The 16,009-nt window shown below is 39.5% G+C and overlaps 1 protein-coding gene across 3 annotated transcripts; it reads left to right on the forward strand.

Moving 5' to 3' along the window:
• Positions 1 to 578: 578 nt before the first annotated feature.
• LOC131240649 (probable leucine-rich repeat receptor-like protein kinase At5g63930) lies at positions 579 to 7,360 on the forward strand. Of its 3 annotated transcripts, none has more exons than XM_058239028.1 (4): positions 579 to 930; positions 1,428 to 4,432; positions 6,537 to 6,915; positions 7,059 to 7,360. In XM_058239028.1, the coding sequence occupies exons 2-3, from the start codon at positions 1,483 to 1,485 to the stop codon at positions 6,911 to 6,913; spliced, it is 3,327 nt and encodes a 1,108-aa protein (XP_058095011.1). In that variant the 5' UTR covers positions 579 to 930; positions 1,428 to 1,482; the 3' UTR covers positions 6,914 to 6,915; positions 7,059 to 7,360. The 3 variants fall into 3 exon arrangements, with proteins under 3 accessions (XP_058095011.1, XP_058095012.1, XP_058095010.1); XM_058239029.1 differs by having other exon boundaries at positions 7,080 to 7,360; XM_058239027.1 differs by having other exon boundaries at positions 6,537 to 7,360.
• Positions 7,361 to 16,009: the final 8,649 nt, after the last annotated feature.

A 16,009-nucleotide genomic window follows, 5' to 3' on the forward strand; every position in this document is an offset into this window, starting at 1 on the left:
TTATGGACCCCAACTGATGAATAGACATCGTCTTGTACACGTGTGACATGCAGGCACGTGCTGCGTGGATCGTCTCTTCATTCTGTCTTGAGCACTTCTCGAAAGATATTAGATAGATACGGTGATTCGCAGGAGAAGAGTTTGAAGAGATGAATCGGAGAAAAATTGTGAACTAATCTTCACCATTAGATATCCAGTCCAACCATTAGTTATATCTGATCATGAAAAACCTATATACCATAAATCATATTAATCAAATCATCAGGTGGGCCAAACCGCATGAATTTGAAGGAACAGCTTCAACGGTTTACATTCAAACTAGAAGCGAGCTCATCTGCTGATTGAACCAGTCTGAGATTAGGTACAGAGAACACTTGCTTCTCTTACCACTATGTCAATGGACGGATCTCTCACACGTGTCTCAATTTTGTACGTGTCCCGAGGATCAGCTCTTCATTACCTACTCGTGCGAATGGCTATAGCATTTCTATGGCGATAAAAGGACAAGGAGTGCTGATTTGGAGAGAGAGATAGTTGAAAGCACGCTTGCCGGCCATTAGAGCTTCAGTTTCGAGCTCTCTCTCTCTCTCTCTCTCTCTCTCTCTCTCATTCTCTTGAATTCGTTCATTCTCTACGGAAAAGAAAAAGATGGTTTTGATTTCTGGAAGAAAAAGGCAATAGATTCATTGCACGAGAGTTTTCAGAAAAGAATAAGGTAGATTAAACGTATTGCAATGTCCAGACGAAAAAAAAGAAGAAGAGGTAGATTTGATGCAGAGAGTTGCAGGAAATTTGGGAAGATTTGATTTTTCTAGTTCCTTTTTGAAAAAGGCAATTGGGTTTTCTCCGTTCATCTTCGGAATTCCATATTCCTATCTTTGATTCCAGAAGCTGCGATCGAAAGTGGAGTTTGTTTGCAGTGTTTTGGAGGTATGTTTGTGCATTCCTTCGAATGATTTCTTTTTTTTTCTTTCTTGCTGATGTTTTGAATTGTTTATGAAGTTTGAGTTTGGTAGGAAGTTCTGAAGTAGAAAAAGGGGGAGGATGGTTTTTGTTGTGATTGGAAATTTGGGTTTTGGATTTTATCGAAATTTGAATTGCGGGTGATTGAAATTTCGGGATTTGGGCTTTTCTCATAATTGCAATTTTCGGTGATTTAAATTTTGGGTTTTGGGTTTTGGGTTTTGGGCTTCGTCGGAAATGCAATTATGGGTGACTGAGCATTTTTTTCTTCAGATATGCAATTGTCGAGTGATTGAAAATAGAGATAACATTAATCAGAATGGTTTTAATGTCAATTGAATTCTGGGTTTTGGGTTTTTGTCTCAATTGTGATAGTGGATGATTGAAAATTCGGTTTTGGGTTTTGTTAGAATTGCATTGTGAGTGATTGTAGTTTTGGGTCCTGAATTTTCTTCTGTTTGTAGAAATGAATTTGGATTGAGGTTCTCTTTCATTCAAATCTCTGCACTGGTGGATAAGATGCCTTCGATTTTCAAATCCGAGAGAGCTGCTTCGGGGGTTGTCGAGTTCATAGCAGTAGTAATAGTAGTAGTAGCGGCTTCTTTGCTGGTCAGTAGTGGTCAGGGGCTGAACGTTGAAGGGCAATACCTTCTGGAGCTGAAGGGTAGTCTCACCGATGAATTGAACCACCTGGGTAGTTGGGATCCACACAATCTGACGCCTTGTGGATGGAAAGGCGTGAATTGCACAATGGGATATGACCCGGTAGTTTCATCTATCGATCTGAAGTCCATGAATCTGTCTGGGACCCTGCCACCAAGCATAGGTGGTTTAGTCCATTTGACTTCCCTTGATCTTTCTGACAACAAGCTCTCGGGGAGGATACCAAAGGAGATTGGGAACTGTTCGAGGCTGGAGATTCTTTCTCTGAACAACAATGACTTGGAAGGCGAGATCCCCGGCGAATTGGGCAATTTGAATTGCCTGCAGAAACTCAACTTGTACAACAACAGAATTTCAGGACCGTTTCCAGTGGAGATCGGTAATCTGTTGTCGCTCGTTGAGCTAGTAGCATATTCTAACAATATCACGGGTCCATTGCCTCGTTCCTTCGGGAAGCTGAAGAATCTAACTACCTTCCGAGCAGGGCAGAATCTGATTTCTGGGAGCATCCCTGCTGAGATGAGCGGTTGCGATAGTCTGCAAATCCTAGGTCTCGCCCAGAATGAGTTAATGGGAGAGATTCCCAAAGAGCTCGGGATGCTCAGTAACTTAAGGATCATCTTTCTTTATAATAATGTCCTGTCTGGTGTCATCCCAAAGGAGCTTGGAAACTGTACAAGCCTTCGAATTCTTGCTCTGTATGCGAACAATCTGGAGGGCAGAATACCTGCAGAGATCGGGAACCTCAGCAATCTGGAGGAGCTGTATCTTTACAGGAATGGGTTGAATGGAACAATCCCGAGGGAGATTGGGAACCTTACATTGGTAACGGAAATCGATTTCTCTGAGAACTTGTTGATGGGAGAGATACCGAGAGAGCTCAGCAACATAAAGGGTCTACACTTACTCCACCTTTTCCAGAACGAGCTCACGGGTGTTATCCCAGTCGAACTGGGAAGCTTAATGAATCTGACTAAACTTGACCTTTCTATCAATTACCTCACTGGTATTATTCCTGTCGAGTTTCAGTATCTGACCGAATTGCTCCAGTTTCAGCTCTTCCATAACTCTCTTAGTGGCAGCATTCCTCAAGGGCTTGGGGTTTACAGCCGACTTTGGGTTGTTGATTTTTCAGAGAACAACCTCACTGGCCAAATTCCTAGTCATCTTTGCAGGCATTCAAACCTGATTTTGTTGAACCTTTGGTCAAACAAGCTGACAGGAAATATCCCAAGTGGAGTCACAAACTGCAGATCTCTGGTGCAGCTTCGTTTGGGCAGAAACAGCTTCACGGGCAGCCTTCCGTCAGATCTATGCAAGTTGGTGAACTTGTCTGCCATTGAGTTGGACCAGAACAAGTTTAGTGGACTGATTCCTCCAGAGATTGGGAATTGCAAAACTTTGCAAAGGCTTCATCTCTCTGAGAACTATTTCACATCTGAGCTACCGAGCGAGATAGGTAATCTGTCCAAGCTGGTGAGCTTCAATGTCTCATCCAATAGGCTATCTGGCGGAATTCCTCCAGACATTATTAATTGTAGAATGCTTCAACGGCTTGATCTCAGCCGGAACGGCTTCGTTGGTGTTTTGCCAAAGGAACTTGGAAGCCTTTCTCAATTGGAACTGCTCAAGCTTTCTGAAAATGTTCTCTTGGGAGCCATACCTGCCTGCTTAGGAAACCTCTCCCGCTTGACTGAGCTGCAGATGGGTGGTAACCGATTCTCCGGCCAAATACCACCAGAATTGGGTGGGCTCTCAGGCTTACAGATTGCCATGAATCTCAGTTACAATAATCTTTCCGGGAACATACCACCAGAGCTCGGTAATCTCGTTTTATTGGAATTCCTCCTGCTCAACAATAACCACCTGACTGGTGAGATTCCTTCCACCTTTACAAACCTATCAAGCTTACTCGGGTGCAACATCTCGTACAATAATCTCACAGGGCCTCTACCTTCTACACCACTGTTTCAAAACATGGCCGTCAGCAGCTTTACGGGAAACAGTCTTTGTGGTAGGCCACTCAATACATGTGGTGACTCTCCATCTCTATCCACACTTCCTCCATGGAAAGAAACAAGTTCCCCCATGGGGAAAATCATGGCAATCGTTGCTGCAGCCGTTGGTGGGGTTTCTCTGGTTCTCATTGCTGTTATTGTATTCTTCATGAGACGCCCGATCGAGACTGTCACTCCTTTGCAAGATAAGCAGTTATCATCATCGCTTTCAGACATGTATTTCTCACCAAAGGAAGGGTTCAAATTTCAAGATCTGGTCGAAGCCACAAACAATTTCGATGACGGTTTTATCATCGGAAGGGGGGCTTGTGGAACAGTCTACAGGGCAATTATGCTGTCTGGACAGACAATTGCGGTAAAGAAGCTGCTATCGCAGAGGGAAGGGAACAATGTCGACAACAGCTTCCATGCCGAAATTCTCACTCTTGGAAAGATAAGACATCGGAACATCGTGAAGCTGTATGGATTCTGCTACCACCAGGGCTCCAATCTTCTCCTTTATGAGTACATGTCGAGGGGCAGCTTGGGTGAACTGCTTCATGGGGAGTCTTGCAGCCTGGATTGGGAGACCCGTTACATGATTGCTCTTGGGGCCGCTCAGGGGCTTACATACTTGCATCATGATTGTAAGCCCCGGATCATTCACCGAGATATAAAGTCCAATAACATCCTACTTGATGATAACTTCGAGGCCCATGTTGGGGATTTCGGATTGGCGAAGGTGATCGACATGCCGCAATCGAAATCGATGTCTGCTGTGGCAGGATCATATGGGTACATTGCACCTGGTAAGTGAAATTTTAATACTTTCTTTGATTCTTTTTTTTTGCCTTATTAGTTTGTGGTTGTATTGGATGGATATTCTGTGCTTTATCAGCATCTTATGCATTTCATATGAAACCATGGAAATGACAACCAAGTTTAGATTACCATCGCACTTTTAGTACTTTCTTCTTTGACTGAGCGTCTTTTACCCTCACTAATCTGAATGGGGCATTTGAAGATGACACACAATATTTTTCTTTCCCTTCAACATGCTATCTAGCTATGAAGATTATGCAGGTTCTTATGTGAACATAGTAGTCGATTTTGTATCATAAGCATCCTGGATGTTATTTCTTTCATGATTTGATTACATTTCACTATCTTCAATCTCCATCCATCTCATTTTCAAACATTTGAATCTGTTAATGGGTATCTTTTTCTTTAACATAATCTGCTGCAAGCCCAAATTATTCCTCTTGGTGTGGAAAGAGGTTTTCTAAGGATCAGGATGGGACACGGATTGCATGGTGTGACACACACGACTGACCTCAGTGGTGTGTTGATGTGGCAAAGTTCTGTGGGCCCCGCCATGATGTATGTGTTATATCCACACAGTCGATCCGTTTTGGGAGATCATTTTAGGTCATGAGCCCAAAAAATGAGGCAGATCCAAAGTTCAAGTGAACTACACCACAAAAAGCAATGGGGACAGTGACACCCACTGTTGAAACCTTCCTAGGGCCCACCATGATGTTTATTTGCCATCCAACCTGTTCATAAGGTCACACAGACCTGGATGAAGGGAAACACAAATACCAGCTTGATCCAAAACTTCTGTGGCCCCCAAGATGTTTTCAGTTGTAGGCTTTCAATCCCCACTGCTTTCTGTGGTGTGGTCCACTTGAGCTTTGGATTTGCCTAATTTTTGGGCTCATACCCTAAAATGATCTTGCAAAATAGATGGACAGTGTGATATAACACATAAATCACGGTGGGCCCCACAGAACTTTGCCACGTCAACACACCATTGAGGTTAGGGGTCACACCATGCAATCCGCGTCCTTCAGAATGCTTTGAGTCATTGGATCAGTCCTAGCTATCCAAATTAGAGAGAGAGAGAGAGAGAGAGAGAGAGAGAGAGAGAGAGAGAGAGAGAGAGAGGGCGCGGGGTGAATTTCAGTTCTCAGCCTTATTTCTCAAGACCCTATCACGAGCAAATAGCCCAAACGGCTCATTTTTGCACATTAGGTAGAGAAGCAAATGAGATTGCCAATGCTAACAGAAGACACTAGATGAAGATTGACTCTTTTTAATTGGAACATTTTCTTGCGTCCTGATGTTGTTGGTCAGACTATCATCTGTTCGTATCTTATTATAATTGTGAGAGCTTTGCTAAATCCACGTGTATAAGGCTAGCCATCTAAAAGCCACCACATTGGCCTGTGAGGCACATGAATGTGAGATCCAAGCCATCCATCGGGCGAGTCTGACCATGTAGAGGACCTTGCCAAAGAAAAATCAGGATGGTCCACAAGAAACAGGCCATCAGCTTTACAAAAAAACTTGGCCATTTTTTGGTTACTATGGCCCCCATGATGAGTGGAGTGCCTGATTTTTGGACCGGGGCATTTCTACACGGAACCAGCCCAATGGACAGCTTGGATCTTGCACCCATGTGCAAAAACACTGGCATATGTGGTGTCATGTAGATGGACTGCAGTGCACAAGTGTCAGTTCAGCAAGGCTGTTAGCATGAAATTGCTAATTCTGGTTTTTGTATTGGTAATGTGATCCTGCTTCATATATTTGGTCCGACTATCATTTGTCGGGTATCCTAGTGTAACCAAGAACTGATAGTCATTATTTGATCTTCAAACCCGTGATTCGACTGGTTCTCACCCTCATGTTAGGAATTCTAACTGCCTTTCCAAATGCATAGATTTAAGTTGCGATTCCAGTCATCCGATTCTTCCATTTGCTTACTACATTTTTTCTGTTTCTTCATATTTTAAAATTTTAAGAGAAAAGTTTTAGTTTTGTAGCTCATGTTCAGCATCTAATTTATGCCAATCGCATTGTTTTGTTCTGGAGATCACTTGAAATGATGCCTTATTCTCTCTTTGTCAGAATATGCATATACCATGAAAGTCACTGAAAAATGTGACATCTATAGCTATGGAGTTGTACTGTTGGAGTTGCTGACTGGTAGAACACCCGTTCAACCGCTAGACCAAGGAGGCGACCTTGTTACATGGACAAGGAGCTACATTCAAAATCACTCAATGGATTCTGGAATATTCGACCCCCGTTTAGATCTAGAAGACAGGATTACCATCGATCACATGCTCATGGTCCTTAAGATCTCTTTATTTTGTACAAGTATGTCGCCCTATGACCGACCATCTATGCGACAAGTCGTGTCGATGCTGATTGAGACTAAAGAGAGAGGTGGATTTACTTCCTCTTCGACTCCTGATCTCCCATTAGAGGAAAATACATCATGAAGGTACACCCAATATCTCATGTTAACCAAATGGTCCCTTTTCGATGATTGATTCATGTAATATTTGCAAAAGTAATTCCATATAATTGTTGTGTACATTTCTACATGATGATACTTTGGTGGTTCGATTTCATCTCTTGAGATAGACATACACCAATCATGGGCAGGACGCAGAAGCGTCTGTTTAAGAGAGTAGAAGGAATCGCAAAGATCTTGAAATTGAAAATGCTTTTCCACTGCCTCTTCTTTAAAGGCAAGCCTTCCTCATATCGTAAGTAAATCTCTGGAGATGAATGTTCCTTCTCGGGTAAGTTGATTCAGTAGGTGAGTTGCTATACACTCCTTAGTGGGATTCGGCATCCATGACCACCGTCCTTTTCATTAAACAACTAATATGTGCCATTCATGTAAATCTAACATTCATACATATAAATATTGATTTTGAAAAGTATGCTACCATGAAACTGTCTTGGCTTGGGTGCTCTAAGTCGGTACAAGTATATTATGATATTGAAAAATATGCCATTATGAAACAAAGGGTATAAAATAAAAGTAGCTAGGCAAGCACTAAAGCAGTGCCGGGCTGCTAATTTGGTTTGGAAGAACTGCTGTGCCGCGGGAAATCCATCCCATGATCTTAATCACAGTTCAAAAACTCGATGACTCGACTTGAAACTCCCCAAGTCAACTTCATTCAACTGGATTTCAAGTTGAGGTGCTTGGAAGCTTGCTGACGAAACTTACTCCATCGAGTCTTGACAAGTCAGGTCGTAAACTCACTCGACTTGACCAAGTTACCCTGTCAGCTGCTATTTCGGTAATAATAATAATAATAAAAGAAGCCTCAGAACTTGAACCCATGGCCTGGTTGCAAAGCATGTAAACTTGTAATCACCTTGCCAAATGTTTCGACTGTGTTAAAGTTAGATTATTTATTTATTTATTTTACTCATGTCCAGCAAGTTCGAAATTAACTATTATAAAAAAATAGTTTATATCTTAATTATTAATATCTCGAGTTGAGTTGAGTATGACTTGGTCAAGTCTACAAGGTGACCCGACCTTATTGGAGATTTGAGTTAGGTTTTCGGGTTTTTGAACTATTCTTAATCAACTAATACATGCCTCCATTCAGGTACTCCAAGTTCATACAGGTATATAATGTACAATGAACCCGGTGTGCTCCAACATTGTATAAATATTTAGGGCCCGTTTGGCCGGTCGGATTGGAAGGGCTTGGATGGTATTGGAAGGGATTGAAAGTCAAATCCCGGGATTGGCCTGGCGTGCCAAACAGAGTCGGTGATCTGATCCCAATCCCATGGATCTTAAGACAATCCACTGACAACACCATCATTACCTTTAAATCCCATCCAATCCAACCTAATCCTTTCAAATTTGCCTGGGACGTGTTTGGTTTGAGGGATTGGAAGGGATGAGAAGGTTTAATCCCAGGATTGGCCGGACGCGCCAAACAGATTGGATATAGCAATCCCATGGATCTCCAGACAATCCACTGACAACACCATCATTACCTAGAAATCCATGCCATCCACCCTAATACCATTCAATCCCTCCCAATCCACCCAGCCAAACGGGCCCTTAATGATATTGAAACCGTATGTTCTATTTTTGGGGTAGATTGATTTGGTGGGTGAGTTGTTTTACACCCCTAGTACGAGTTGACTTCCATGACCACCATTTGCTTGTCTTTAGTGTTATCATATGCGATCCCATGGACCATTTGCGTAGCACGGACCACATATACCAGTGGCATTTGCAGTTATACGATTGTTGGACCTTTTGCGGTCGAGTATGTGACCGCATAAGCCATCATTATGTGGTTATGCCATTGCATACTGATATGCAATGGCATAGTGTCCCAACGGTCAGATTTTTTACTGTTGGGACTTCTACTTCTTTTTATTATTATTATTATTATTATTATTCCTCCTTGCATCATTTTCTCCTTTCCCTATAAATAGGAGCTCCCACCCAACATTTTCCTTACACTTTTACTCTGATACTCTCTTACTCTATCAGTTTCATAAATATGCATTCATTTGATTACTTGTTAGTTGACTTGTTGTAGTCTAATAGTCTAATAGATGTAATAAATTTAACAAAATCTTAATAAAATTGATAATAAAACTATAAATAAATTATATATATATATATATATATATATATATATATATATATATATATATATATATATATATATATATTTTAAAAACAGTATTTTCATGTATATTTTCATATAAAAAAATTCCAATTTCCCTTGATTTTTTAGATTTTTTTTAAACTAAAAAGAAAAAAGTTTTGGGGGCTATGCATTCACATATGAGCACAGTTCCCTTGTGAGTTGTGTCACAAGGGAACGCTTATGCTGTTTGACAATGTTGCTTGTCTTAATCAACTAATACTCATCGTTGGCATGCTCTAAAGTTTGAATGCTACTGTGAATCCGTCCTAGCTTGCTCTAATAACATTTGTGCAGATATATACTGATATTGATAAATATACTATGACCGTACTCTTTTCATAGGCAGTTAATTATTAGTGGATTGTGGCATTAGTGCTTCAACTAGTAATGGTTATGGTTGATTCTGGGTCACCCTAAGATTGTCGCTTCTTGTCGGATACCAACTCAAAACAAAATATGAATTGATAATATTCAGCTTTTGGTGACAAAAAATCACAATTTCCTAATAAGTAAATAGGATCATGGGCCCTAATGAGGAAAGCAGATGCTAGTGGCAGACATGTAGTTTTTTTCTTCTGAGTGATGATTAGTTTGAAAAATCAAACGACTGGCTATGGAGATTTATCAAGAAACCACATCCCACTACATAGCCAAGGGACAAAAAGTTCAAGACTGTTGTGATGCACTAATCGCTGTTGCATTGTTGCCTTTTTAATTCATGTACTTTGCTTATTGCCCCACACATGTTAGCATGGCGCACGCACGGCTTATGAGTTTCAATCCGTCCATCAGGTGGATTCCACTGTAGTATGGCCTGACCCAAGAAGCAAGGTTGGTCCGTCGTTTAAGAAATATATAGATGGGGTGGAAAAGTCTTCAGTCTTACTGAGCTAGGCCCAGTTGATGAATGGACCAGCTTGTTTTTAGGTTGGATCATCTCTGCAATTGGATTCAACCTGTGGATGATAAGTATACAGGACCAGCTCCATTTTATTTGGGGCTTCTTTGGATAGGTGGAATCCACTGGAAAAGAATTTCCCTTGATTTGAATTTTCTGTTATTTGGATTGCAAAGAAAATTGTTGGGCCTGTTTGGGTGCCACATAAAAATGAGTTCATCTTCTTTTAGTTGATTATAATTATGATTGTTGGTTCTTAAGATTATTTCTAATTCTTAAAGATAGAAATATTATTACTTTGTGGAATTCATAAAACATTTCAATTCAAGAGAGAATATTTTCTTTTCAGAGAGATTATACATATTTAAAGAGGACCTTATTTGTTTAGTAATGAAAGATGCTCTCATGCTCTCCGGGCATTGGGACACTTGGACAGCCCAATTGATTGATCTAAACCATCCATTAAGTCAAGAACACATTTTATGGGCCACCATACAAAAATCATGCCGAGCAGATGAAACAATCCATTCTTTATTTGGCCTTATATTCTACAGCCATCCTCTTTTTACAGGCTGTGGATGGGGTAGCTATAACTTTCTCGGGCCTGTTTGGTTATATGTAATGACGTGCATTTACATGTAATTTGTCTCAAATAAGCAATAAACGTGGGGGGGAGCCGTTTGAAAGTGGGGAGGAATTACCCCTCGTGAAACAACACGTTATCGGAAGCCAAAACTTCGTGGGCCCGACCATGATATATGTGTTATATCCACGCCATCCATTCATTAGAATGGGTCATTTTAGGATAGGGGCGAAAAAATTAGGCAGATTCAAAGCTCAAGTGGACCACACTTCAGAAAACAGTGGATATTGAACTCTAACCATTTAAATGTTATCCCTATGGTGTTGTCCACTTGACCTTTGGATCTGACTCATTTTCCGAGGCATGCCTTAGAATCATCTGGCCAAATGAATGCATGGCGTGGATAAAACAAATACATCTTGATGGGACCCACAGAGTCTCAGCTCGTTTTCTGTGTCTTAAAAGTTGCTGCTGTCAAGTCATACAGCATACCGTCCATTAGAAATATGTGTGGGAAGTAATAAATTCCGTAAATTACGTTGTTTCAAAGAGGCTAAAGAATGATTCTTTAGAATCGTAAGCAACCCATGATGGCCCACTGATGGACTGACAAATAGACGGATCAAATTGTTGATTGTACCTTTTTTGTGTAAGCAATATTGACCGTCCATATTTAGGACCATTAATTAAACAGTTAGTATTTGTCCAATTAGTGTGATGTTTCCATGGTAGCCCTGTGAATCAGGCAATGGACCTAATAAACAATCTAGATCAATGGATTGGACTGTCTAGGTGTCCCAATGCAAAGCAATATCATTCTAGTGATACGAGAGTTCTTAAATTTGAGGTGTGTTTGCTCAGAGTAAATGCAAGGAAATGAAATGAAAGGTAAGTAAATGAACCTATTATTGGATATAATATGCTGAAAAGAATAGATAATATTAAAAAAATAGAAAATATGAATAATAAAAATAAAGTTAGAAAAAATGACTTATTTGTTTAAGTTGAGGCGTGATCGAGTCACTTGGCTTGAAACCAAAATTTCCCTCCTTGGACCGCGTCCTAAGTGCAATATGATACTTGGATAGTTGGTTTCTAGGATACAATGACTATTGCCCGATCCCAACAATGCACTCACTGTATATGGGCTCAAACCAGCGTACAAAACTTAACCGAAGTAAGTTGAGTTGGCAGCAAACTCAGTTAACAAAACAAAACTGAATCATAGGCGACTTTTGAAGAAAGAAAGAAATGGTTGTTTTGAATGAATGAATTCGAAAAAAGGAGTAGGCCAATATATAGACCACGATTAAGTGCTTAAAGCACCGTTTCAAATAGGATACGTGATAGGTTACGTGTGTTGGGTTTGAACCCAATTGGTGCGACCACTTGAATAGATGTGTCGCTAGTTTGAAAATTCGCGCAAAAATGATAGGTGCGAGTATATGAGTATACTCGTACAATGCGAATTAAAATTGTTAACGTGAGTGTACTCTCAGTCCACACATAGACCTAGACTTGGCCCAGCGTGATGCTACATATGTACGCAAATGTCACACAGCCACGGCCATGGCCACAGTTCAACTCGGCTTGGCTCAACTTAGTGTGCGCGCATGTTTTAAAGAGATGGTTCAACCCAAATGGCTATTTTTCCTTGGCAGCTCAAGCCTTACACAAACTACATATTTTATATACATGAGATTTCTTTGCTTCTTTTCAATATAGGACAAGATAGTTACACTAAAAACAAAAACACTTTAAAAACAGAAATATGAAGGAAAAACTTTGAATTTTGAAACCAAATTATTTTAAAATCTTTTTAAAAATACAACAATTTCCCACATGTTTCAAATTCAAAATACTTTGGTATATGATAGAAAAGTTGTATAATAGTGTTAATATCTATCCGACTTCAATCGACATTTAGGATAAGTAAGACAGGTTTATAGGAATCAGGTGGCTATCGGTCTTTAACCCGACCCTTTAAGCATAAACGACTATACATGTCATTCACACAACTTTTTTGAAACAACTAATTTTATGATTTTGTGCATTTTGGCCATGCACCTTTACATGAATTTTCATTAGTGTTTTAGAGAAACAATCTATATATTCTCATAGGTAGTGGCCCCACTTCCACACTTATATAGGTGAATTTCACCAAGTGTATACAACAACTAGATACACCACCACATTTGATTATGGATTCATGAAGAGTTTAAAAACTCATCATCCCTCTCGTTGCTACTTGCACTGCGTATACCATAGGAAGCGACATGTTTTCTGCAATGCTTCATAATCTCCTAGTATTTTATTGTTTACATAAGGTTTTCAGGATGTAATGTTTATAGTTATTGGCATCTCTAAATTTATTTTCGTTGGCCGGATTAGCTATAAATGAATATAAAAGAATGTAAAAAAAATATTTAATGTTTCCAGTGCAAAATTGATTATCTGTTTCCATCTTTTAAAATTTGTCCAGTAAACAGTTCAATTTTGGATAGTTTAGTCATAAGATTGACTGTGATGGTGGCCACGGAATACAATAGAATTTGGGTTGTAACTCAGTTTTCAACCAGTTAGAGAAATAGTCTAACACGGATTATAGAAAAGAAAAGAAGAAGAAAATGTTTTCTGTTTCCAAATATTGAATAAGATGTATATTGTTTAAAACAATTGAATATTTGGTTTCAAGATTATTGAAAATAATATACCGAAAATAGTAGATAATATTTAGAAAAAACAGAAAATATGAATAATAAGAATGAAGTAAGAAAAGATGACTTATTTGTTTGAGTCGATACGTGACTGAGTCACTCGGCTTGAAACCAAATCCCTCCCCCCCCGCGCGGACTGTGTCCTAAATGCAACAGGATTCTTGGATAATCGGCCTCTAGGATACAACGACTATTACCCGATCCCAACGGTGCAGTCGTTGTACACAGGCTCAAACAAGTGTGCGAAACTTAACTAAAGTAGGTTGACTCGACAACAAACTAAGTTGGCAAAACAACACTGAATCAGAAACGAATTTTGAAGAAAGAAAGAAAGAAATTGTTGGTTTGAATGAATGAATTCAGAAAAAGGAGTAGGTATATATATAGACCACGATTAGGTGCTTAAAACACCGTTTCAAATGGGTTAGGTCTGTTGGAAAATCGTCAGGGTAAGTGTACTCGCAATTCACACATAGACTCAGACCCAAACCAAAGTAGGTTGACTTGACAACAAACTAAGTTGGCAAAACAACATTCAATCAGAAATGAATTTTGAAGAAACAAAGAAAGAAATTGTTGGTTTGAATGAATGAATTCAGAAAAAGGAATAGGTATATATATATAAACCACGATTAGGTGCTTAAAGCACCGTTTCAAATGGGTTAGGTCTGTTGGAAAATCGTCAGGGCGAGTGTACTCGCAATTCACACATAAACTCAGACCCGAACTTAAACTTAGCCATGGTCCGGTCACATATGTCACATGGCCACTGCTTGGATTGGTGTGCACGCACACGTTGTAAAGAGATGGTCCAACCCAAATGGCTATTCTTCATTGGCGTCTCAAGCCTTATCTTATATACATGAGATTTATTTCATTCTTTCCTACGTGGGATGAGAGAGTAACATTAAAAACAAAAGCACTTTGAAAGAAGAAACATGGAGAAAAAACATTGAATTTTGAAACAAAATGATTTTAAAATATAACACTTATTAATGAAATACTCTCCGCAAGAAAGGATTTAGAATTAAATGAGTTGAAATGCTTTTTTGAGCTCCATTGAAGAGTCATATGAGTAAACAAAGGTGCCGCTATGTACATGTTCATCATGAATGTGGCATTCTAATGATACTATAAAACAATCCAATTATCGGCTACATTATTAAAATCACAATAATAGAATGATCTAAACTGTCCAAACGTTGGCCACCTAAATGTACAATTAAAAATACATTGGCAAGTTGCTTGTTTATGATTCTTACGTTTGTAGCCAACCCGAGGCTCGAAAGTTCCTCGTATTTAGCTCTAGCATATATTTCAATGAGTTTATTACAATCATTATGTTAAATATTACATATGTACCGGTGAATATGTTGAAAATTTAGGATATTAAAGCTAATTTGGAATATCACATATGTATTGAAAATTTAGGTTAAATATTACAATCATTACTACTTAATTTAGGATATTAAAGCTAATTTGGAATATCACATATGTACCGGTGAATATGTTGAAAATTTTCAATACATTCCAATTCATCTCATTTACTCCCATACAACAAAGCCATTTACTCTCAATTCATTTAACTCCGATTACATTTCCCATTTACCTCCATTTACAAGCTTAAAACCGATAGTTATTTACTTATTTTTTTTGTGATGTGTTCTGTGAGCAAGTCTCATTCCATTCAATAGGGTAAAAACATGGCCCGCCTAGATCAATGGATCGGAGGTGGGTAAGTTTTTCTCTGAATTTCAATGAAGAACATGTCCTGACTATATATGGACACATGCGAAGACATACTTATGTGAGATTGGTGATGACATGATGAGTGGTCATTCTTGATTGTTAGATCAGCGCATCTTAAGAGCAGGTACTATCTATCAACGGTCCCAAATCCTATACAAGTGCTGTGTTTTGGCCCACCTGCAAAATGATACCTCATCTAACATGAGGGAATAATAGCATTCCTCTTTCATGCAAGTGTGGCCAATATCGAATCATGGGTCAACATAACACACTGGGGTCACCAATTGAATGATCTGTGTCGTAGATGTCCCTGCATCTTCACCTATACGTGGCGTTGTTCATACTAATTATTAAAAAAATCAAAACATAATGCGTGGCCGATGTATTGGAGGTGGCCTTGTATGTACCGCTAAATAAATAATACATTCATTGGATGGTCCACAAAAACGCAAGCAGGTTACCTTGTCCGTACCTAAATTGTCATACACCATAGACCAACAAAAAAAAAAAAAAAAAAACAGAAACTAGAAAACAACAGAGACTGACTGGTTGCTGGGCATTATACCATAACAACAGCACCAGGGCTTCCCCGGCTGTACACGTGGCACATCCCTTGAATCCGAACGGCCCAAACAATTAAGACCCTCTTTAGATGGGCTATAACTCCAGTCATGTTGGGTCGTAATCCATCAACAGCGGGTCTTACTATTTGGGCAGTCGGGATATGAAGTGCGTGCCCTGTCGTAAGGTGGGGGGATTCCCAAGCACAATAGCTACAGTATACTGCCCAGCACTCTATCATTCAACAAATACTAGAGTGAAATTGCAAGAAATTCTATTATGGATTGGAACCAGTAACTAGGTCGATTTCACAATAGACCATGAAAAGCACAGAAACCAAAAAAAAACACACACACACACACACACAAGTTCGGTTCGAAATT

Source organism: Magnolia sinica, chromosome 3, assembly GCF_029962835.1.
Source record: "Magnolia sinica isolate HGM2019 chromosome 3, MsV1, whole genome shotgun sequence".
Classification (NCBI taxonomy): domain Eukaryota; kingdom Viridiplantae; phylum Streptophyta; class Magnoliopsida; order Magnoliales; family Magnoliaceae; genus Magnolia; species Magnolia sinica.

What these genes read in the sequence shown, in the direction of transcription:
- LOC131240649 (XM_058239027.1), top strand. Translation starts at nt 1,483, where the DNA reads ATGCCTTCGATTTTCAAATCCGAGAGAGCTGCTTCGGGGGTTGTCGAG. An exon ending in ATATGGGTACATTGCACCTG is followed by an intron (nt 4,433 to 6,536) that starts GTAAGTGAAATT and finishes TCTCTTTGTCAG; the next exon opens with AATATGCATATACCATGAAA.